Genomic DNA, 22,388 nt, shown 5'->3' on the forward strand with positions numbered 1-22,388 from the left:
GCCAGATGCTAAAGTAGATAAGTTGTGCTGCTCTTAAATTTCTGTGTGATGGGGGACAAGCTTTTTTTGCTTTTTAAATATTAGTGAAGTAAATAAGCAGGCCGTCTTGAGTTCCGTCTGCTGATCTAATACCTTATTCTCAATTTTCAGGAGTCGTGATGCAACCAGATTGATTTGAATGTCATTTGTGAAGCTTTTTCCCGTGTTTCCAGAACTTTCTGTGTTGGTATTTGTCTCTTTCAAATAATGAAGAGTGCTGTGGCATGCCTGTTTTTAAAGCCAGCTGTTTTTCAGACCCATCTGGGGGTAGTTTTTATTTAACGGTCTGTGTTGGGGTTACACAGACCATCTTAAAGACCTTGACCAGAATCCCTGTGTGCCTTCTAGATATTGTTTTATGTCCCTTATCTGGACCTCTTTCCTCCTCTTGTCCCCTCCGAACCACTGACCCTCTCCTTTGCAAGAGGGAAACAATACTGTAATGAAAAACGTCTCTTCCTGAAACAGGGGTAATTTCATGTGTCCACTTTTTTTATGCCAGAGACCAGACTAAGCTGCCTTTTCTGGGGCAAGGGAGTTTCTAATCATCAGTGCCACAGCAAATAAAAAGAGCTCAGCAGCAACAAGTACTGTAAATACCTTGCAGTCCTGTTCTCATTTACAGAATTAGTTATGTAAATGTTGTTTTAACGGAGGAAGAGCCCCGATGTCTCTTAAATCACACTCCGTGTGTGCACGCATGCACACAATTCCTTCTTGTCTAGGAGGAAAATATCTGTGCTCCTAACGTGCAGGCTCCACAGAGATTAGCATACTAAACAGCATTGCTCTGCATGACCTGAAATTGGCTTTCGAGTGCTAATTGGATCTATGGGCTTTGACAGAAGGGGTTGGAAAACATTGGTCTCTGGTTTTTCAGGTTGCAGACAGCAGCATGGATATGGTGGTGGTGTACGTGCCCAAATGAAGTCCTCGGGGAGGGCTCCTGACCTAAAGGGGCACCAGTTGACAGGGCACAAGCTAATTGTACTTTGCATTCGCTCATGTCGTCTTTGCCTGGCTGTACGTATCTTTGTTTTCATCTGTATGTAATGAAATGGTGTGATACAGCGAAATGAGCACTAAGCCTGAAACCAGGAATGCCTGTGATCTATTCCTAACTGCGCCTGTTCTGCTGCAGGAGTTTGGTCTAGTCAGTTAGTCTGTCCAAGTACATCTTCTGCAGCAAAAGAGCTGGCAATAGCTGTGCTATTACAGAATCACAGAATCACAGAATCAACCAGGTTGGAAGAGCCCTCTGGGATCATCAAGTCCAACTGTTGCCCTGACACCACCCTGTCAACTAGACCATGGCACTAAGTGCCATGTCCAGTCTTTTCTTAAACCCCTCCAGAGATGGTGACTCTACCACCTCCCTGGGCAGCCCATTCCAACGTCTAATAACCCTTTCTGAGAAGAAATTCTTCCTAATGTCCAACCTGAACCTCCCCTGGTGAAGCTTGAAGCTGTGTCCTCTTGTCCTATCGCTAGTTGCCTGCGAGAAGAGGCCGACTCCTACTTCACTACAACCTCCCTTCAGGTAGTTGTAGACTGCACTAAGGTCACCTCTGAGCCTCCTCTTCTCCAGGCTAAACAACCCCAGCTACCTCAGCTGTTCCTCGTAGGTCAGACCCTCCAGACCCTTCACCAGCTTGGTCGCCCTCCTCTCGACTTGCTCCAACACCTCAACATCTTTCTTGAAGTGCGGGGCCCAGAACTGGACACAGGATTCAAGGTGCGGCCTCACCAGTGCCGAGTACAGAGGGACGATCACTTCCCTAGACCGGCTGGCTACACTATTCCTAAGAGAGGCCAGGATGCCATTGGCCTTCTTGGCCACCTGGGCACACTGCTGGCTCATGTTTAGCCGCCTGTCGATCAGCACCCCCAGGTCTCTTTCCGCCGGGCCTCTTTCTAACCACTCTTCCCCCAGCCTGTAGCGCTGCAGGGGGTTGTTGTGGCCGAAGTGTAAGACCCGGCACTTGTTCTTGTTGAACCTCACGCCGTTGGTCTCGGCCCATCTATGTAACCTGTCCAGATCCCTCTGTAGGGCCTTCCTACCCTCCAGCAGATCGACACTCCCACCCAGCTTGATGTCATCTGCAAATTTGCTGAGGGTGCACTCAATCCCTACGTCTAGATCATCTCTAAAGATATTGAACAGCACCGGCCCCAGAACTGAGCCCTGGGGAACACTGCTAGTGACCGGCCGCCAGTTGGACTTTGCCCCATTCACCACCACTCTCTGGGCTCGGCCATCCAGCCAGCTTTTAACCCATCGAAGAGTCCACCCATCCAAGCCCTGGGCAGCCAGTTTGTCTGTTGCACTTAACCTGAATGTGCCGACGAGGCAGAGGCACTCATTCCTGTGCCCTAACACCCATTCTGTGTGCATCTGTTGTTGGCATTTTTAATGTGGCCACTTGCTTGGAGATTATTTGTTGTGAAGATGGGACTGTCAGATAATTAAATTACAGATGAAAAGGATTACTCTATAAACACTGAGATCCATCCCTCCACTGGCTCCTAGGGCTGCAAGTCAATTGTCAAGCATGGAGCCAAGGTGGGCCAGTGCCATATGCTGCCTTGTTCAGCAGTTCCAGCAGCCTTGCTGTCCAGACACCTCCTTCCATAATCTCTCACAACAGCAGATGCAAGTAGAGTGAAGCTGCCCTTGGTGATCCCAACCAGAGAGTCTGAGAGTTGTATGTTGGGTTGTTCAGCATCGTTGCTGCTGCTGACATCTGTAATCAGGCTTTGCTCTGTTGCTGGTTTTGCTGAAGCCTATGTGATGCCTTTGCTCACCCAGTGGAACACTTGCTGGGAAACTAGGCTCTGTGTACTGAGATTTGAAATGATCCCCAAAAACAATTTTTGGGCAAGTGGAGGTTAAGATTAATAGTGTCTGGATTATGAAAGCGTGTGGCTTTTTAAATCTCATCTTCCAATCCCCTTAAGACTTAACTTGGCTTTAGATGGGACTTTGTCTGGTATGGATGGGGTGTTGGGTTAAATTGCAGAGGACAAGTGCCACCAAATTTAAGCAGGTCGTCCTGGTTTGAACTAGGACAGAACCAATTTTTCTTTCAGTGATTTTTCCTTTCAGTTAAGTTTCTTCTAAGTAACTGCACTTTCTGAAGCTAACTGCATGTTTTTCAGACAGTGTCTGCTTCTAGGATTGATAACGCTTGAAGGTGATAGTTATCACTAAGGTAACAGTAGGAATGGTATGCAGAAAGGCTCTTGCTTATACTTCACAGAATCACACAGAATCAACCAGGTTGGAAGAGACCTCAGGGATCATCGAGTCCAACTGCTGCCCCTACACCACCCTGTCAACTAGACCATGGCACTAAGTGCCATGTCCAGGCTTTTCTTAAACACCTCCAGAGATGGTGACTCCACCACCTCCCTGGGCAGCCCATTCCAATGTCTAATGACCCTTTCTGTAAAGAAATTCTTCCTAATGTCCAACCTGATCCTCCCCTGGCAAAGCCTGAGGCTGTGTCCTCTTGTCCTATCGCTAGTTGCCCGGGAGAAGAGGCCGACTCCCACTTCACTACAACCTCCCTTCAGGTAGTTGTAGACTGCAATAAGGTCACCTCTGAGCCTCCTCTTCTCCAGGCTAAACAACCCCAGCTCCCTCAGCCGTTCCTCATAGGTCAGACCCTCCAGACCCTTCACCAGCTCAGTTGCCCTCCTCTGGACTCACTCCAACACCTCAACATCTTTCTTGAAGTGCGGGGCCCAGAACTGGACACAGGATTCAAGGTGCGGCCTCACCAGTGCCGAGTACAGAGGGACGATCACTTCCCTAGACCGGCTGGCTACACTATTCCTAATAGAGGCCAGGATGCCTTTGGCCTTCTTGGCCACCTGGGCACACTGCTGGCTCATGTTTAGCCGCCTGTCGATCAGCACCCCCAGGTCTCTTTCCGCCGGGCCGCTCTCTAACCACTCTTCCCCCAGCCTGTAGCGCTGCAGGGGGTTGTTGTGGCCCAAGTGTAAGACCCGGCACTTGTTCTTGTTGAACCTTATTCCTATAGAAACCATGGTCACTGCTAAGTTTCTTATGGTCCACAAGTGAAAGGCTGTAAAAGAGTTGCACTTGCTGGGAGGAGCAGACAGGGCAGGTGTCCCAGAATTGACCAATGAGGTATTCCATCCCGTACACGTCATTCTCATTTTAAAGCTGAGGGATCATGAGGGCCTCGCTCTCTTCTTCTATGGCCAGTGTCCGAAGAGGACTCTGTCCATTTTTCTTCTATCTTCAATCCCAACCTGTGCATTCCTGAATGCACACAGGTAAAAATACCCCAAAACCCAACAAGAACAAAAAACCCCCCAAAACCCCCCCAAACCCTCTGCAAACCCACACGACAGAAAAAAATCCCCAAAAACCAAAGCAAAACAACCACCCAAAAAACCACCACGACACAAAAAAACCCCTCAAACAGCTGTTGGTGGTGGGTTTTTTTGTTTTGCTTTTTGTTTTTAGTATAATTGCCAATGAAAAGTAAAAGACTTTATATTGGATTTGGCACTTCTTATATTTGAAAGCATTTTGAGTGTTTTTTGGATATTGCCTAACGCTAAAGACAACTTAGAAAAAAAATGATTACTTCACAGCAATAAATATCAAAGGAGGAAAAGGGGATGATAATAATGGAAATTATTTTTGGGAGAGGGGAGAAGGGAGTGTTGTAGGATTTCCTTTTTTAGATGTATAATTTGTGAAATTACGGATTTGTGGAACACATGGATATTGCTATATGTGCGTCTTTTAAGAAGTCTTTTGACAAAAACACTTGTTCCTAGCTTTCCAGCTTCCTCACCTCTGCTAGGTGCTGTCCTGTTTAAAATCATCCTGGTTGAAAAATGTATTGGCTTTTATAGTTTAACATGATCTTGTCTGGGATTTGGATTTTTTGTCTTGTCTTGGATTTTCACACTCAATGTATTATTTCAGTTAATGTAGATGCAGATTTAGAAATGATCTATTCTAGTCTGATTGTTTTCTCCAGTTAAATCCAAAGCAAGTTCAGTTTGATCCTAGTGGTGTGCTGCATTCCACATCGGGCAAAGAAAACGGTTGGTCTCTGCCCAGAAGAAATTGCAGTATAGAGCAAATGGATTTCACAGAATCACAGAATCAACCAGGTTGGAAGAGACCTCTGGGATCATCGAGTCCAACCATTGCCCTGACACCACCATGTCAACTAGACCATGGCACTAAGTGCCATGTCCAGTCTTTTCTTAAACACCTCCAGAGATGGTGACTCCACCACCTCCCTGGGCAGCCCATTCCAATGGCTAATGACCCTTTCTGAAAAGAAATTCTTCCTAATGTCCAACCTGAACCTCCCCTGGTGAAGCTTGAGGCTGTGTCCTCTTGTCCTATCGCTAGTTGCCCGGGAGAAGAGGCCGACTCCCACTTCACTACAACCTCCCTTCAGGTAGTTGTAGACTGCAATAAGGTCACCTCTGAGCCTCCTCTTCTCCAGGCTAAACAACCCCAGCTCCCTCAGCCGTTCCTCGTAGGACAGACCCTCCAGACGCTTCACCAGCTTGGTCGCCCTCCTCTGGACTCACTCCAACACCTCAACATTGAGCTGCTCTGCTCAGTTCCAACTGCTTTGGGAAAGATTTAAAGATAACGGATAAGTGCAAGTTAGTGATGTTGCAGAACAGCACTGATTTTAATTCTGTCTATTCCAGCCTGAGGACTTTTTAAAAACGCTGGTAAATGCATGCACTCCTCTTGAGTTGGAATTGATATTACAGTTTTTAACTTGTGTCCTTCCTCCCCACCAAAGAAAATGTGAATATACTTTAGATACAGCATTTCTGCAAGTATTTGCAGCCCTGCTTCCAACTATGCTAGCCCTCCAGCTATGAGTTGTAGGCTTTACTGCTTTGTCAACTGCTTTCCTTAGAGTGTAACGTATTGAACCTCTCCTCTGGCAACCCAAACTGCTTTTGAGGCAGAACAACAGAAAATCATCTGTCTTGTGTGGAAGTCTAAATACCACTTCCAGAGTCCCTGGAGTTTTTGGTCAGATGTCACCAGGTAACCTAAACGGGCTGCTCTGGCAGAGTAGGTAAAAATGGACTATTTGGAGGAAAGTAACTGAAGGTTGTTAGCAGGGACAGGTATTTCAGGTAAGACACAGGAAGATGCAGCATGTTGAGTCTTGTATTTCATTGTTGGTTTTTTTTTTTTCTCTCCTTCCTCTTTTACTCCCAGCTGCATTTTGGAGACTTGTCAAAAGTAGTTCTTTAGATACAGCCTTTTATCTTCAACTGTCAGTCAGTGGTAGGGAAAGGAAACAGAGATCACATGTGATGCCGTTGTTTGACATGCAGAGGAATCTCAAACACAATCTTTAGTATTATCTCTGCCTATTAGTTGTTTTTTCTGTTTGGACCAGTGGTGCCACAGTTCTCTGCCTGCCAAGGGCTGCTCAGTTTGACAAACTAGCCTTCTGCTTTGCACAGCTGGGAAAGGTTTATGTGGCTTCTCCTTTCCCCTCTCCCTGCTGTATGCCTTGCTCTACCTTCCAGTAGCATACCTCTCCCCATGACTGGGAAGCAGTGGTGCACAGTGGGATCTGTGCTGTCAGCAGCCAGTGACAGTGTTTTAAGCTCTAATTAGTACTGCATATGCAACCTGGTTTCTGCCTTACAAGCTTTCACTCTAGTTTACTGGTCTCTTCTCCTTGTATTGCAGCAGGAATAACCCACAGAAGCATTTATGGCAAATTCCTGTGGCTCACTTTGGCAGAGAATTGACATGGGTTGTGTGAGGGTGGAGCTGAGCAGGTGAACAGGACTTCATTCCTGACAGCCCAAGAGACAGCAAGAGAGGCAGTTCTGCCTGTTGCAGTTGCCTTAGCAGAGAGTCTGGAGGGTCTGACCTACAAGGAACGGCTGAGGGAGCTGGGGTTGTTTAGCCTGGAGAAGAGGAGGCTCAGAGGTGACCTTAGTGCAGTCTACAACTACCTGAAGGGAGGTTGTAGTGAAGTGGGAGTCGGCCTCTTCTCGCAGGCAACTAGCGATAGGACAAGAGGACACAGCCTCAAGCTTCACCAGGGGAGGTTCAGGTTGGACATTAGGAAGAATTTCTTCTCAGCAAGGGTCATTAGACATTGGAAGGGGCTGCCCAGGGAGGTGGTGGAGTCACCATCTCTGGATGTGTTTAAGAGAAGACTGGGCATGGCACTTAGTGCCATGGTCTAGTTGACATGGTGGTGTCAGGGCAACGGTTGGACTCGATGATCCCAGAGGTCTCTTCCAACCTGGTTGATTCTGTGATTCTGTGATTCTGAGACATGGCAGAGGAAGGAGGCTTTCCTTCTTGTGAGACAGTTCAGTGAAGTTTTTCCAAAATAGATTTTTTTGGGCAGCGATCAGATGATCTGCTGGCTATCTGCAGTGATATAGTGTATTTTACATGGTGAAGTATTGTTCTCTTACTGTCCTTGTCTTTTTAGATAATGAGGCCTTCTGACTGCTGTTTCCAGGTCTGAACTTGCCATTTACTATGTATTTATCCAAAGTAACATCATCCAGACACTTTTGTTGGGCAGAACAGATCAGGTCTGACTCACTGGATGTTCATCTAACCCATTGTGGTGCTGGTGTTTTGTGTATTTAGAGGAAGAGTGGTGGGTGGTTTTTGGTTTTGGGGATTTTTTTTTAATTATTTTTTTAAAGATGTGGGGGAGAAGCATGGGAAATCTGTTTATTTTTTTCTGCTGAGCTCAAGTGCTGGTCTCCCTAGGCTCTAACTATAAACACCAGTGGGAAAGAAGTTTTTCAGAGAGCTTCTCTCCATTGATGACAGATAGAACTTAGGTAACTAGCCAAGTAAGGCAGCAAACATCTAACAGCTATGCAGAAGGACTCCTGGAAATGGAAAGATGCACCGTAGCATAACTTAACTGCTTGACTAATCTGGTGGCCTTCTATGATGGAGTGACTGCATTGGTGGATAAGGAAAGCAACTGACGTCATCTACCTTGACTTCTGTAAGGCCTTTGACACAGTTCTACACAACATCCTTGTCACTAAATTGGAGATGTATGGGTTTGATGGATGGACTGTTCGAGGGATAAGGAATTGGCTGGATGGCTGCATCCAGAGAGTTGCAGTCAATGATTCAATGTCCAAGTGGACATCAGTAACAAGTGGTGTCCCTCAAGGATCTGTATTAAGACTGATACTGTTCAATATCTTTATTAATGACATAGACAGTGGGACTGAGTGCACCTTCAGTGAGTTTGTGGGTGATACCAAACTGAGTGGTGCAGTTGATTCGCTGGAGTGAAGGAGTGTCATCCAGAGGGACCCTGACAGGCTTGAGCAGTGGGCCCATATGAACTTCATGAGGTTCAACAAGACCAAGTTGCAAGGTCCTACACCTGGGTCAGGGTAATCCATGATATCAGTACAGGTTGGGGGGTGAAGGGATTGACAGCAGCCCTGCAGAGGACTGAGGATACTGGTGGAGGAAAAATTGGATGTGAGCTGGCAACGTGTGCTTGTTGCCCAGAAAGCCAACTGTATCCTAGGCTGCATCAAAAGCAGCATGGCGAGCAGGTTGAGGGAGATAATCTCCCCCTCTACTCCGCTCTGGTGAGACCCCACCTGGAGTACTGCATCCAGCTCTGGGGCCCCCAGCACAAGACAGACATGGACCTGTTGGAGCAGGTCCAGAGGAGGGCTGGAACACCTCTCCTATGGAGAAAGGCTGAGAGAGCTGGGGTTGTTCAGCCTGGAGCTCCAGGGAGACCTTATCGCAGCCTTTCAATACTTAAAGGGGGCTTGTAAGAAAGAGAGAGAGACTTTCTACCAAGGGCTGTAGTGACAGGACAAGGGGCAACAGTTTTAAACTGGAGGGTAGGTTTAGACTGGACATAAAGAAGAAACTTTATGATGAGGGTGGTGAGACACTGGAACAGGTTGCTCAGAGAAGTTGTGGATGCCCCATCATGGGAAGTGTTCAAGGTCAGATTGGCTGGAGTTTTGAGCAACCTGATCTAGTGGAAGATGTCCCTGCCATGGCAGGGGGTTGGAACTAGATGACCTTTAAAGGTCCCTTCCTGCACAAACCATTTTGTGGTTTTATGATAACTAAGAACTGTGTCCTAGTGAAAGCCTTGTGGTTTGCTTAGGTGCATTTGAAATCCCTTTTCTTGGGGGTGGTGGATGAGGGGGGTGAATGGGGAAGACAGCAGGTCGTTACAGAATCACAGAATGTCAGGGATTGGAAGGGACCTCGAAAGATCATCTAGTCCAATCCCCCTGCCGGAGCAGGATTACCTAGACCATATCACACAGGAACGCGTCCAAGCGGTTATGAATGCCTCCAGAGAAGGAGACTCCACAACCTCTCTGGGCAGCCTGTTCCAGTGTTCGGTCACCCTTACAGTAAAGAAGTTTTTCCTCATATTTATGTGGAACCTCCTGTGTTCCAGCTTGCACCCATTACCCCTTGTCCTGTCAAGGGATGTCACTGAGAAGAGCCTGGCTCCATCCTCATGACACTTGCCCTTTACATATTTATAAACATTAATGAGGTCCCCACTCAGTCTCCTCTTCTCCAAGCTAAAGAGACCCAGCTCCCTCAGCCTCTCCTCATAAGGGAGATGTTCCACCCCCTTAATCATCTTCGTGGCTTTGCACTGGACTCTCTCTAGCAGTTCCCTGTCCTTCTTGAACTGAGGGGCCCAGAACTGGACACAATATTCCAGATGCGGCCTCACCAGGGCAGAGTAGAGGGGGAGGAGAACCTCTCTTGACCTGCTGACCACACCCCTTCTAATACAGCCCAGGATGCCACTGGCCTTCTTGGCCACAAGGGCACACTGCTGGCTCATGGTCATCCTGTTGTCCACTAGGACCCCCAGGTCCCTTTCCCCTACGCTGCTCTCCAACAGGTCTGTCCCCAACTTGTACTGGTACATGGGGTTGTTCTTGCCCAGATGCAGGACTCTACACTTGCCCTTGTTATATTTCATTAAATTTCTCCCCGCCCAACTCTCCAGCCTGTCCAGGTCCCTCTGAATGGCTGCGCAGCCTTCCGGTGTGTCAGCCACTCCTCCCAGTTTGGTGTCATCAGCGAACTTGCTGACAGTGCACTCTATTCCCTCATCCAAGTCATTAATGAATATATTGAATAGAACTAGTCCCAGTACCGACCCTTGAGGGACTCCGCTAGACACAGGCCTCCAACTGGACTCTGTCCTAGAGTCCAGTTATGGATGAAAAATAAAGGATGAAAATATGCTGGTTTCATCCTTTCATATGAATCTTAATCCACGTGGTATAGATGGAGTCCAGCTGGGAAGGTACTTGCTTTTTCACCCAGTGCTGGAGATGTGGCCTTTCTGAGGTATCTCAGATGGCACGGAGATTAGAGCAATCCAGCAGCCTTGCAGTTTGATAGTTGCTGAGGCTTCACTTAAGATGCAGTATGCGTTTCTTCATCCTGATAGAGATAATGGGTTTTAAGCAATTACACCCCTGCTAATTCCTTTTGATAAGAGCTCTACATTATCTAAAAAAAGAATCCTAGCCGCCTGGGAAAGAACAATGTAAATGTCTCTCTCATGGACTCTTTCATTCGCTCTTCTCTGATCTCTTCAGATGATATGCTGCAGATCTTTCAAGCCATAAAAATCTATCAGCCTTTTTCTAGGCAGGGAGTATTGCAGTCAGGGAGATGTCACACTACTGTTGCCTTGCAGGGTATGGAGGGAGCCCTGCACGCTTCAGATGATTTCGGGCTACTGTGGTGATCACAGCCTCAGCGTAAGAATCAAATTTATTGTTTTTTAAAGGAGCCCCTCGTCCCCTCCCTGTGCAGGCTGCCTGGTTGTAAGGTGCAGGTTGCTTCTGCTGACCAGGGCGATCTGAATTTTGTAATTTGGAAAGAGTAGCAAGAACCTACCACTTTGTTTAGCAGAGATCCCAACCCCTACTGTGTGCTTGTCTGCACTGGAAAGAAGAGTATGACGGGACAGAGTGCAGCTGGAGGCCTGTGTCTAGTGGAGTCCCTCAAGGGTCGGTACTGGGACCAGTTCTATTCAATATATTCATTAATGACTTGGATGAGGGAATAGAGTGCACTGTCAGCAAGTTCGCTGATGACACCAAACTGGGAGGAGTGGCTGACACACCGGAAGGCTGCGCAGCCATTCAGAGAGACCTGGACAGGCTGGAGAGTTGGGCGGGGAGAAATTTAATGAAATGTAACAAGGGCAAGTGTAGAGTCCTGCATCTGGGCAAGAACAACCCCATGTATGAGTACAAGTTGGGGACAGACCTGTTGGAGACCAGCGTAGGGGAAAGGGAGCTGGGGGTCCTAGTGGACAACAGGATGACCATGAGCCAGCAGTGTGCCCTTGTGGCCAAGAAGGCCAATGGCATCCTGGGGTGTATTAGAAGGGGTGTGGTTAGCAGGTCAAGAGAGGTTCTCCTCCCTCTCTACTCTGCCCTGGTGAGGCCGCATCTGGAATATTGTGTCCAGTTCTGGGCCCCTCAGTTCAAGAAGGACAGGGAACTGCTAGAGAGAGTCCAGCGCAGAGCCACGAAGATGATTAAGGGAGTGGAACATCTCCCTTATGAGGAGAGGCTGAGGGAGCTGGGTCTCTTTAGCTTGGAGGAGACTGAGGGGTGACCTCATTAATGTTTATAAATATGTAAAGGGCAAGTGTCATGAGGATGGAGCCAGGCTCTTCTCAGTGACGTCCCTTGACAGGACAAGGGGCAATGGGTGCAAGTTGGAACACAGGAGGTTCCACATAAATATGAGAAAAAGCTTCTTTACGGTGAGGGTGACTGAACACTGGCACAGGCTGCCCAGAGAGGTTGTGGAGGCTCCTTCTCTGGAGACATTCAAAACCCGCCTGGACGCGTTCCTGTGTGACATGATCTAGGTAATCCTGCTCCGGCAGGGGGATTGGACTAGATGATCTTTTGAGGTCCCTTCCAATCCCTGACATTCTGTGATTCTGTGATTCTGTGTTGTTGTGTGTTAAATAGGAATGGTAAGAGATCTCACTTATTTAGATTTTTTTTTTTCTTTTCTTTTCGAGACCAGTAAAGAAATTTTAATAGTTAGCTGCATTTCTGGTACTTAAAGAAATTCCTTTTATTCTGCTTAATCTCTCTGACTTTTCCTCTCATACATACACAGTGCAGGAGAGAAAATTTAATTGATTGCATTTAAAAAGGGAAGGAAATCCCAAAGCAACATGCTGTTTGTGTAAATGTGCCACTTCTAGGAAAAACAGGTTATATATTTAAAAAAAAACAAAAATTGCATTAACAGTATGGAAAGGTTTTCAAACATTGTAGGCGTGTTTGCTATAACTCGTTCTTTCTCTCGCAGATAGTCGCAGATGACATTCTTGATGTGTAGCTGCCTGATGATAATTGGAGCTGGGAGGAGAGGCAAGGGGAAAAGGGGAAGATTGGAGATAAGGATTATAATCTCCCATGCTGGTATGCTTTGGTTCTGCTTCCCCAGAGAAGAGCCTGTGAATGTGTGGTGTGCTGTTTGTCCCTTCACCTGCCTCCCAGCGGGAGCCTGATGGAGGAAGAGGATTTGTGTGGATGTGTCTTTTGGTGGGACAAAAAAAGATGCAAAAATGAATTTTTTTCCCCTCCATTTTGTAAAATGGCTTCATGCATCACAAACACCGCAGTTAAGCAGCGCAGCACAGAAGTGGGAGACTTGGGATTTGGCTGGAAATAGGAGGCAGAGTGCACAGCTGTAATGGTGGGGAACCCATTGCTTATTCTCCAGTGTGGCACAAGGGTTGTCCCTGCTCAACCCCCTCATTTACACAGTGCTGCAGCAAAGCGATGCCTGGATTGAAAATAAATGGAGGAGTTCAGGGAGGAAAAATTGTTACCACCACTTGCAAAGTTGGCTGCAGTATTTTTTTTTTTCTGTCATAAACTGTTGTGAATTTGAAAGGGCTGCTGTATTTCCTTCCCAGACATGGTAATATTTAGCTGGCAAATGAAACAACTTTTTGTTCGGAAAGCCCTTTTGAGATGAAAGGCATCAGCAAAGTTGTCGCTGTGTCTCCCGTGACTGCCTCGGTTGAGGAGCTGGACTGTGTTTTCGAAGTCTTTCTTATGCAGAGGCTTGAGTGCTTAGTCTGAGCCAATTTACTCATTCTTCAGCTCTTACTTTTTTGGCTTTAATTGGCTTCCTACTGCATGTCACATTGCATTTTCCTTTGGCTGGCGGACTTAGAGAGTCGACCTCCTTCTCTGGGCTGCTAAAAGAACATGTTTTCTCATTAGATGGAGCTGTGTAGCATAGGCTGGAGGAAGCACCTTGTGTAAGAGTGTGCTGAAGCAGAAGTGTGTTCTTTGCAATGATAATACCTTCTCAGCCTTGTGGGCAACTCCACAGATTACTTCTCATCTTGTCCTTTCGTAAATGATACGTAGATGCAAAACCTGTGTGAAGATGAAGCTCCTAGAAGGCTTTCCTCATCTGTAGCGATGTCCCTAATGCAAGAGGAGATCCCCACCAACCCTTTCCTTGAGGACTTGTGTAGCTTGTTGGGAGTTTAAACAGGCCACCTGTTCTGTAGGTCCTGAACAATTTTGCTGCCTTGTTTTCTTGGTTATCCTAAAAATGATAGGTTGCTATTTAATGTACTCGGATTGACTTCACAACCTATCTATTCAGTCATCTGCTTGCCTTGTTCTCTTTGAAAGGATTTCATTTAATGACAGAAATGAGATGGTGCATCTGGGTGATGGGACAAATTAATTTAAGTACTTCATGGACCATTGCTAGGGAACAAGCACTAGCTCAAAACTGCCTAGGCTATGTCTGGGCTATCTTGCCTCTGTATTATTAATATGGCAGGCCCCAATTTATTAATCTACCTTGAGCCACACTTTGCCTGTATTCCTGGTGGAGTATATTGTGTTCCGTTGGGAGAATCCTCTAACCAAGTGCTTGGCAAACAGCCATGAAGGCTCTGTGGTTGCCCTTCTTTTGGGGCATTTCTAGCCCAGCCCTGCAAAAGCACCAGTGTTGCCTGGTCATACTGTCACCTGTCTCATGAGCCCAAGGAACAAGCGCCAGTCCCTTGTGTTTGTGTGCTGGCCTCCTTACAGGGGCTCCATTACCTTTTGTTTCGGAAAATAATTCCTTGCAATTTCATCTGGTGGTCTGGTAACTCTGTAAAAATAAAGTTTTGTGTTGAGGCAATTAATCTTTTGCTCAGGCACGTTTGATGTCTAGCATTGCAGTGTACAGTACAGAGCCAGTTATTGAGTTCCTACTAAATACACATCTTTGGTGGTCTCAGCGATACTGAAAAATACCGAATTGTCAAAGTTCAGTTGTTTTCTGTCACTAGTGTATACACTGTTCTGTCCTGCTCCATCTGTTTCTACAGTTAGATGGGATTCAAGTGAATTCATTAAGAACCTGTCACCTTATAGTAACAGTGAAATATATTAGGTGTCATGAAAAATAAATGTTTCCAACAAATTTACAGAGTTTGAAGCTCTCATATCATGAAAGCTGAACTTTGATTGTTCTGGGAAGGTGGGGGGGGTGTATGCGAGTAACACAGGGCACTCCAAGAATAAAATATTTGTAAAAGCTCCTCATTTATCTGCCAGAGTAAAATGGAGCTCACCTCTTGCCAAGATCAGTGTCTGTAGCTCTGGGCCTTCTGCTACAGCTACGTGAAATGTTAATCCCTAACGCACAGCAAAGACCCTAACACCTAGTTTATAGCTAGGGATACTCTTGCTGTTGACTGCTGCAGGACAAAAGGCAGAACCCTGAATTCACAGCTTGCTAGATACTGAGCCTCCTGGGTCACCTAGAAAGGCAGCTCCCCTTTGGAGTGTCTGCCACATGCACGCTTCTCCTTACCTGTGGGCAGGGCACAGCGGACGCTCTGCAGTAAGTTCTCGTTCTGTTACCTTGTGATGCTCTCTCTGTGAGCTCCTCCATGATGAGAATCCAAATTTATCTTAGCAGTGACAAATGTTATTGTTTCTGAAGTACAAAATTATAACTGTTACAGGCTGTCCCTCTTGTCTTCTGCAGCCTGTTCCGCTGCCCTCCTTCCAACTTCATGTTGAACTGGAATTGCTTGTGGGGCTGTGCTGTGAGGAGGGGAATAGTCACTGCTTTACAGCAAGAGGGTGTGGACTCTGAACAGATCTGTTGACCAGTCCCTGTGCCCCTATCTTTCCCTTCGGCTTACCTTCTCTGATGAAGGTGCTAATCACCCCCTACCTTCATGTAGTGTCAAAGGGTCTTTAGTGACCTTGGAAGGAGAGAAACTGTGCTAATCTCAAACACAAATGTGTGGCCCTGGCCACATTAGTCATGCCTTTGTCACCTCTGGATTGGATTAGTGCAGTGCGTGGTATGTGGGTCTACAGCTGAAGACACATGCAGAACAGTGTTGTCTGCTTGTTTTAGTGTCACAGGAGAGTATTTTCTAGAGATACGTCAGCATGTGAGGAGTGCCCTCAGGATCCTGAGCGGACTTCTCACAGTGGTCTGCTGGAAGCAGGTTTGGCTATCAGGCAGTGCTTTAAAGCTTACCTGCTGCTGTTACTGCTTTCTGTAAGAGGAGAAGTTCAAGGATTGAATGGGGCTGCAACTTAAGACCTAGTGAGGAAATACCAGAGCCTTGCGGCTTGCTTTATTTTTTGTTGGTTATTTTTATGTATCAATGATTTTACTATATGGTGCTCGTGTTTAGAGGGATGTCCTTAAAGACATGTGGTTGTGGAAGAATACAGCGGGGGTTTTTCTCTCCGATTCACATGTGAATGGTGCAGGGAAGTCCAGCTTCCTTATTAGGACTAGTCAATGGCTCGATCAAGTACATAATAACCGTCTTCTGGGAGGGATATAAGGGGTAAGAGATTAACCCCAGTCTGCGTTACAAATAAGTTTAATGATGTACTAATGTTGAATACAGAAGGTCATGGCAGTGAGGAAATTGGACCGTTATGACTGAGCTGGTACACGTGAACAGCCTGCAAAGCAAAGAGCAGACTGGGAGTTATGAACCGGGGAGGTGAAGGCAGTGTCAGTCCTTGGTTCAGCTCTTTGCTGAACTGTAACTGCGGATAAAGATATGCTTTTTCTCTTTAGTTATGCTCAGTGTGTACAGCCGCTTGTGTAGTTTTTAAATACCCACAGAAATATTGATTCTTTTACGCATCCTTTTCCACGTTGCTCTGGAGGGGACAAGCTGCACTTGATAACAGGTTCCCCAGTGGGGAAACTGTTCTCTCCATGAGACTAACTTCTTTGTCCACACGTGGATACCTATTGGCATGATGGTTCTGAGCCAGCGAGTGGGGTCTTAATACACAGCAAGAAGATGTACAGAGTGATAGGAGGGGAAGGCTCCGCAACTGTATTGGTATTCCTGTCACTAGCTGGTGGTTTTTGGCTGAGGGAGCTGGGGTTGTTTAGCCTGGAGAAGAGGAGGCTCAGAGGTGACCTTATTGCAGTCTACAACTACCTGAAGGGAGGTTGTATTGGATTGGCAGTCGGTCTCTTCTCCCAGACAACTAGCGATAGGACAAGAGGACACAGCCTCAAGCTTCGCCAGGGGAGGTTCAGGTTGGACATTAGGAAGAATTTCTTTTCAGAAAGGGTCATTAGCCATTGGAAGGGGCTGCCCAGGGAGGTGGTGGACTCACCATCTCTGGATGTGTTTAAGAAAAGCCTGGACATGGCACTTAGTGCCATGGTCTAGTTGACAGGGTGGTGTCAGGGCAACGGTTGGACTTGATGATCCCAGAGGTCTCTTCCAACCTGGTTGATTCTGTGATTCTGTTTTCCCAGTGTAGCTGGTGAATTATGGCAGTTGTGGGTTGCTGGACTTTGTGTGTTGGGGGGTCGTTTGTTTAAATTTGGCTTTGCCTCTGCAGTATCTCAGATCAACCTTTTGGTCCAACTCCTTTTGATGTCGTTACGGCCATCTAATTGGTTTTAGCAAGATCTGTCCTTCAGTGTTCTGGCTTCTCCTGTTCTACCTGGCTCCTAAAATATTTTGCTATGGATATGGAGCTGGTGGGATGCAGTAAGCTGTTCATATTTGGAGACTGAGTTTGGGTAGTACCCCTCTCTTTCTGAAAAGATTTCTCTGATTGGAACTCTGAATCAAAGCAGTTTGCTCTTTTGGGTAGTAAGAACCTGCCAAAATTCATGTGCAGCTGCTGGGGTTATTCTTTGGGCTTACAGTGGCAAATCAACCAGAAAAGTCTCCTGCTGCACCTTTGCCAGGTCCTCTGGCTAGTTTAAGTGGATCGCACTTTTGCCTGGAGCATAACTACTGCTTTGCCAGTCTTCTGCAGAGAACTGCTGTTGTCATTCTAGCCAGACAGTCCCAGGAAACACAGTCTGAACGTTGTGTGTTCCTCTGCTCTGGTGGGAGCTGGCACTAATGCTCCCATATTCTGGGACTTCCACCAAAGAGGTAACGTGTGCTAGAAACAGGTGTGGTTGCAGAAATCTGCTCAAGTGAACTGTGTCTGAAATCAGTTCTTCCTCTTAAATCAATTAGCGAGGAAGCTCACCTGTGTTAGAGAAGCCATGACCCTTCAGGGCAGAAGTGGAGAATGTCAACTTACCATTATGGCCCTCAAGCTAGATGAGAGTTAGTTTCCTACTTTGAACACTCTACTGATGTCAGCAAAAGACTTACAAAAATGCCTGATTAGATTATGCCCTCACTGTAGTAATGAAGACCATTTATTATTGCTGTTTGTGTCTTACATAGCACTTGGCTTGTAGTAGAGAAACTGCTACACATTGGATCCATGACTAGTTCTCTCTTTTTTTTTTTTCTGCTCCTTACAATTTTCTCTACCTCAGTATTTTGTTACCTGTTGTGTTACTAAATAACCAATGAAACAAAGATAGCCCACACTAAAAATGGCGTGTTTAGGGGCTCCTGCTCCAGTGAGATTAAACATTAATGGGAAATGCTGCTCTTACTAGTTCTGGATTTCTGCACAAGTAGGATGCCCAGCCTTATTCTATTTCATATTTTTTTTGGTTGAAGTCTGTCATGGTAATTCCTTTGTTAACTCTGTGTTCTTTCTCTCACTTTATTCTCCTGCCTAGCTTTCTGCAGAGGGCGTGTTGTGAGGGTGCCCAAAGGTCCTCTCATCCGAGTCGTGGGCACGGAGGTGGTGATCCCTTGCAGCGTTAGTGACTACGATGGACCCAGTGAACAGAACTTTGACTGGGAGTTCTCCCGGGAGACTGACTTTGTGCGGATAGTGAGTACCTGGGATTCTACATTCACCTCTGAGGAGTACCAAAAACGCGTGGGCAGCGGGGATATCAAACTGAGACGGAGCAGCAATGATGCTGTGGAACTTGTGATTAGGAACATCCAGCCAACTGACCAAGGGAGATACAAATGCACCACGCCCAGCACTGATGCCACTGTTCAGGGAAATTATGATGCAGAGGTCCAAGTGAAAGGTATTTCTGAAAAGTGAGGTGTGCTCTGAATTTGTTTTTGATATTGATTATAGATGTACCCTTAAAAATGTTGAATTTCTGTTGCTTATGAGCGTTGTGATTTTATTTTTTTTCCTTTTTCTTCTTCCTGTTCCTGTTTAATTCTCCTAAAGCCAAAAATCAAACCTTGGGAGGTATGATAGCAAAGGCGACTGAAGTGAAGAAGCAAAGAGAGGCTGTTTACTATAAAACCACTTTCCTTTTTTCTGTCTAGTAAATATGGAAATAAAAATGGGAAAACTAAGCAGTGGGTTTTCTGAAGATGTCTGCAAATATTTAATGTCCCTAAGCCTAGTAGAGAGGCTATAACTTTAGGAAAAAACACAGCCTGTCTTCTGTCTCTTATTTATAGTGTCATTTTAGGGATCTTTCTATATGAAGGAGATAATCTTCCTTTTCCCCTTCAGCATGTTGATACTGCAGTCATGCCCTAGCTTTGCTCTCTCATTTAGGGTTCTTCAGTAATAACTTGGGAGGCTGTTTTTTTTCAAGTTTTGTTATCTTTTACTCCCATGAAAATCAAGATGATTCTGGATGGGAATAGAGAAGAATGATGATGTTTGGATGAGAAACTAAAGTGAGAGGAAGGATAAATGAATTTGAATGCTTATATTGGCTTGTTTAAAGTAAAGTGCTTACTTTAATGGATTTTCAGCTGAATTTTCTTGTTCCTGGAATATATTTATGTGTGGAAGAAGAAATGATTGGCCAGGTGTTGCTCCGTAGTAGTTTTACTGCCACATATCTTAACAGGTCAATGTGGGTGTTCTCTTCTTGCTTGCATTTTGTGATGCTTGTGTCTTGGTCTCTCTCTCTCTCTCTCTTTTTTTTTTTTAAAAAAAAATAGTGATTTCTGACGGCTTATCAGTGAGTGGTTCAAAAGGACGTTCCTCAGCGTCTCTCAGGCTGTCTGAGGGTGACTCCTTCAAGTTGCGCTGCTCAGCCATTACCACCTCACCGGAGCACACTCACCTGCATGTGACTTGGCAGATCAAAAGTGGATCGACGTGGCGGGACATCTTATCTTTAACTCACGAGGGCAAATTCCAGCCGGGGCCTGGCTACGAAGAGCGCTACCGTAACGGAGATATCCGCTTGGACACAGGAGCGAATGACACGTATCGGTTATCTGTATCCCAGGCCTCATCGGTGGATGGGGGTGCCTACAGGTGTCTTGTGAGCGAGTGGGTGAGAGGGGCAGATAGCTTCTGGCAGAAGATTCAGGAGAAGAACGTGGAGATAGCAAGTGTGGCAATCCAACGGACTGGTGAGTGTTACCGATGGGCTGGGCTCGCAGCATTACTGGGTCCAGACTGTGATACTTTGAGAGCAGAAATTGGGTAAGATGAACTAAATGAGGATTGCTTCTGGTTTTTATATTTCTTAAATAAACATTGTATTTAAACATTTCTTAAATAAACATTATATTTAATCCCTGAGCACCCCAAACCTTCCCTCCGCTCTCTTACTAGGGTTGTCCCATAGCACTAAACAGCTGCGCTTCCCCTGTAGAAGCACCTTGAGATTCAGTGACAGATGTGAAGCTTTTCTGTATGTTGTTTATTAAAATAGCGTAGAAAGATCAAGAGAAAGGAGGAAGGCAGTGATAATTTAACAGGACAAATTACCCAGTGATTTTTATCACTGACACTGACTCACTGGTCTGATTGCTCCACCATGTTGGCAGGGGTCTAGGACAGCAATGGTTTTGTTAAACTCATCATTGCATGCTTGACTAAAGAGACAAAAATACGTGTAATGCTGGGCTGAGGATATCCAGATACCCCTCCCTGCCCATGGAGATTTCGGGATGCACTAAGCGTTTAATTGCATTAGCATTACCATTGCTAGTTGGAAGAGGGAAAGCGGGTAGTGACACATCTTATCACTCAGTAGGTGGAAAAACAGGCAATGACGGTCCCTCAGGAAGGTGAGATTATGGTGATATTTTAGAAGTGTTCAGACAGTAAGGGCATCTTTTCATTTTTGTCATCCTTTAATCACTACAGGCAGAACCCAGAACTGCTGGTTTTTTTTTGACTAGCTCATTTGGATGTAGTTTTAGTATCCTGGTGATACTTAGCCTGTGAAATTTGATGGGATCAGTCTGCCCCCTCTTTTTCAGGGTGTCTGTTACAAGTCTGTTACAAGCTTGCAGGTGCTCTATGCTGAGGCAGGGCTTGCTTAATTAAGAGCTGTAATTCTCTATTTTGCCCACGTTTGGAAAGTTTGGTTTAAGTAGGTGGGGTTCAATCAGTGGCTGAAAACAGGGTGAGGATGGCCAGGACCAGTAGTAGTGCAGTTTTTTAATGTGGTTTGGGTGTGCAGTTTTATTTGTTTGTGGGTTTTTTGTTTGTGTGGGGTTTTTTTTTGTTGTTTTTTTTTTTTTTTTTTAGGGTTTTTTGCCTTCATTTTTAGCTCAGTCATTGGCAGCACTTTGTCAGGGGCATGAAGGGTTTTTTTGAAGTTATGCTGGAGAATAACCTATCCCATTTAGCAAAATGCTGTGGAAATTTTTACCCACACATCTTGCAGTAGGACTTGAAGAGCATCTTGTGCTGATATCTGAAACCTCTGCACTTGCAAGCTAAAATGAGCTTGAGATGTAAATGTAAAGCCTGGTTGCTGCACTTCCCTCACCTGCTGTAAACTGTGGGATTGAATTTGTAGAAACAACATCAAAAAAACCCCAACCAACTAAAACCAAAAGATGAATTAACAAATCTAATGAAAAAAGCCATGCACAGATTACTTGCGTAACTGTGTGGTTTTTTTTTTTCTGTTGTTGCTCTTCTATCTACTTGCCCATCACTTTCATCTCCTAAAATCATGACATCTTTGGGCCTGACTTTGTTCTCATATGTCTTTTTTTAATAGTGCCTTGCACAACAGGTGTATAACCCTAAGTGAGGCCTTCAGACATATGTGTAACCAAAAAAGCAGCATTGAGAATATACATGTGGGTAAACTCTCTTTTAAGAGTCCCTCTGTATGCATATGCTGCCAGATTCTGAATGCCTGTCACTATTGCATGGAGACAGAAGTGTTCCTTGGAGAAGCCAAGTGCAAGGTCCTGCATGTGGATCAGGACAATCCCAAGCACAAATACAGGCTGGGCAGAGAATGGATTGAGAGCAGCCCTGAGGAGAAGGGCTTGGGGTTGTTGGTTGATGAGAAGCTCACCATGAGCCTGCAATGAGTGCTTGCAGCCCAGAAGGCCAACCGTATCCTGGGCTGCATCAAAAGCAGCGTGGCCAGCAGGGCGAGGGAGGGGATTCTGCTCCTTTACTCCGCTCTCGTGAGACCCCACCTGGAGTACTGCATCCAGCTCTGGGTCCCCAACATAAGAAGGACATGGAGCTGTTGGAGTGAGTCCAGATGAGAACCACGAAGATGATCAGAGGGCTGGAGCACCTCTGCTATGAAGACAGGCTGAGAGAGTTGGGGTTGTTCAGCATGGAGAAGAGAAGGCTCCGGGGAGAGCTCATAGCAGCCTTCCAGTACCTGAAGGGGGCCTACAGGAAAGCAGGAGAGGGGCTTTTTACAAGGACAAGTAGTGACAGGACGAGGGGAACAGTTTTAAACTGAAAGAGGGTAGATTTAGATTAGATATTAGGAAGAAATTCTTTCCTGTGAGGGTGGTGAGACACTGGAACAGGTTGCCCAGAGAAGCTGTGGGTGCCCCCTCCCTGGAAGTGTTTAAGACCAGGTTGGATGGGGCTCTGAGCAACCTGGTCTAGAGGAAAGGTGTCCCTGCCCGTGGCAGGGGGGTTGGAACTAGATGATCTTT

At 46.0% G+C, this 22,388-nt stretch overlaps 1 protein-coding gene across 1 annotated transcript in view; it reads left to right on the forward strand.

Moving 5' to 3' along the window:
- The window catches only part of PTGFRN (prostaglandin F2 receptor inhibitor), an 80,887-nt gene that overhangs the window by 18,761 nt on the left and 39,738 nt on the right, over nucleotides 1-22,388 (forward strand). Inside the window, exons 2-3 of the mRNA XM_068423337.1 lie at nucleotides 18,194-18,559; nucleotides 19,446-19,865. Of these exons, the coding sequence (XP_068279438.1) occupies nucleotides 18,194-18,559; nucleotides 19,446-19,865 (786 nt within the window). The remainder of the gene's footprint in view (nucleotides 1-18,193; nucleotides 18,560-19,445; nucleotides 19,866-22,388) is intronic.

This window comes from Nyctibius grandis, chromosome 2, assembly GCF_013368605.1.
Source record: "Nyctibius grandis isolate bNycGra1 chromosome 2, bNycGra1.pri, whole genome shotgun sequence".
NCBI lineage: Eukaryota > Metazoa > Chordata > Aves > Nyctibiiformes > Nyctibiidae > Nyctibius > Nyctibius grandis.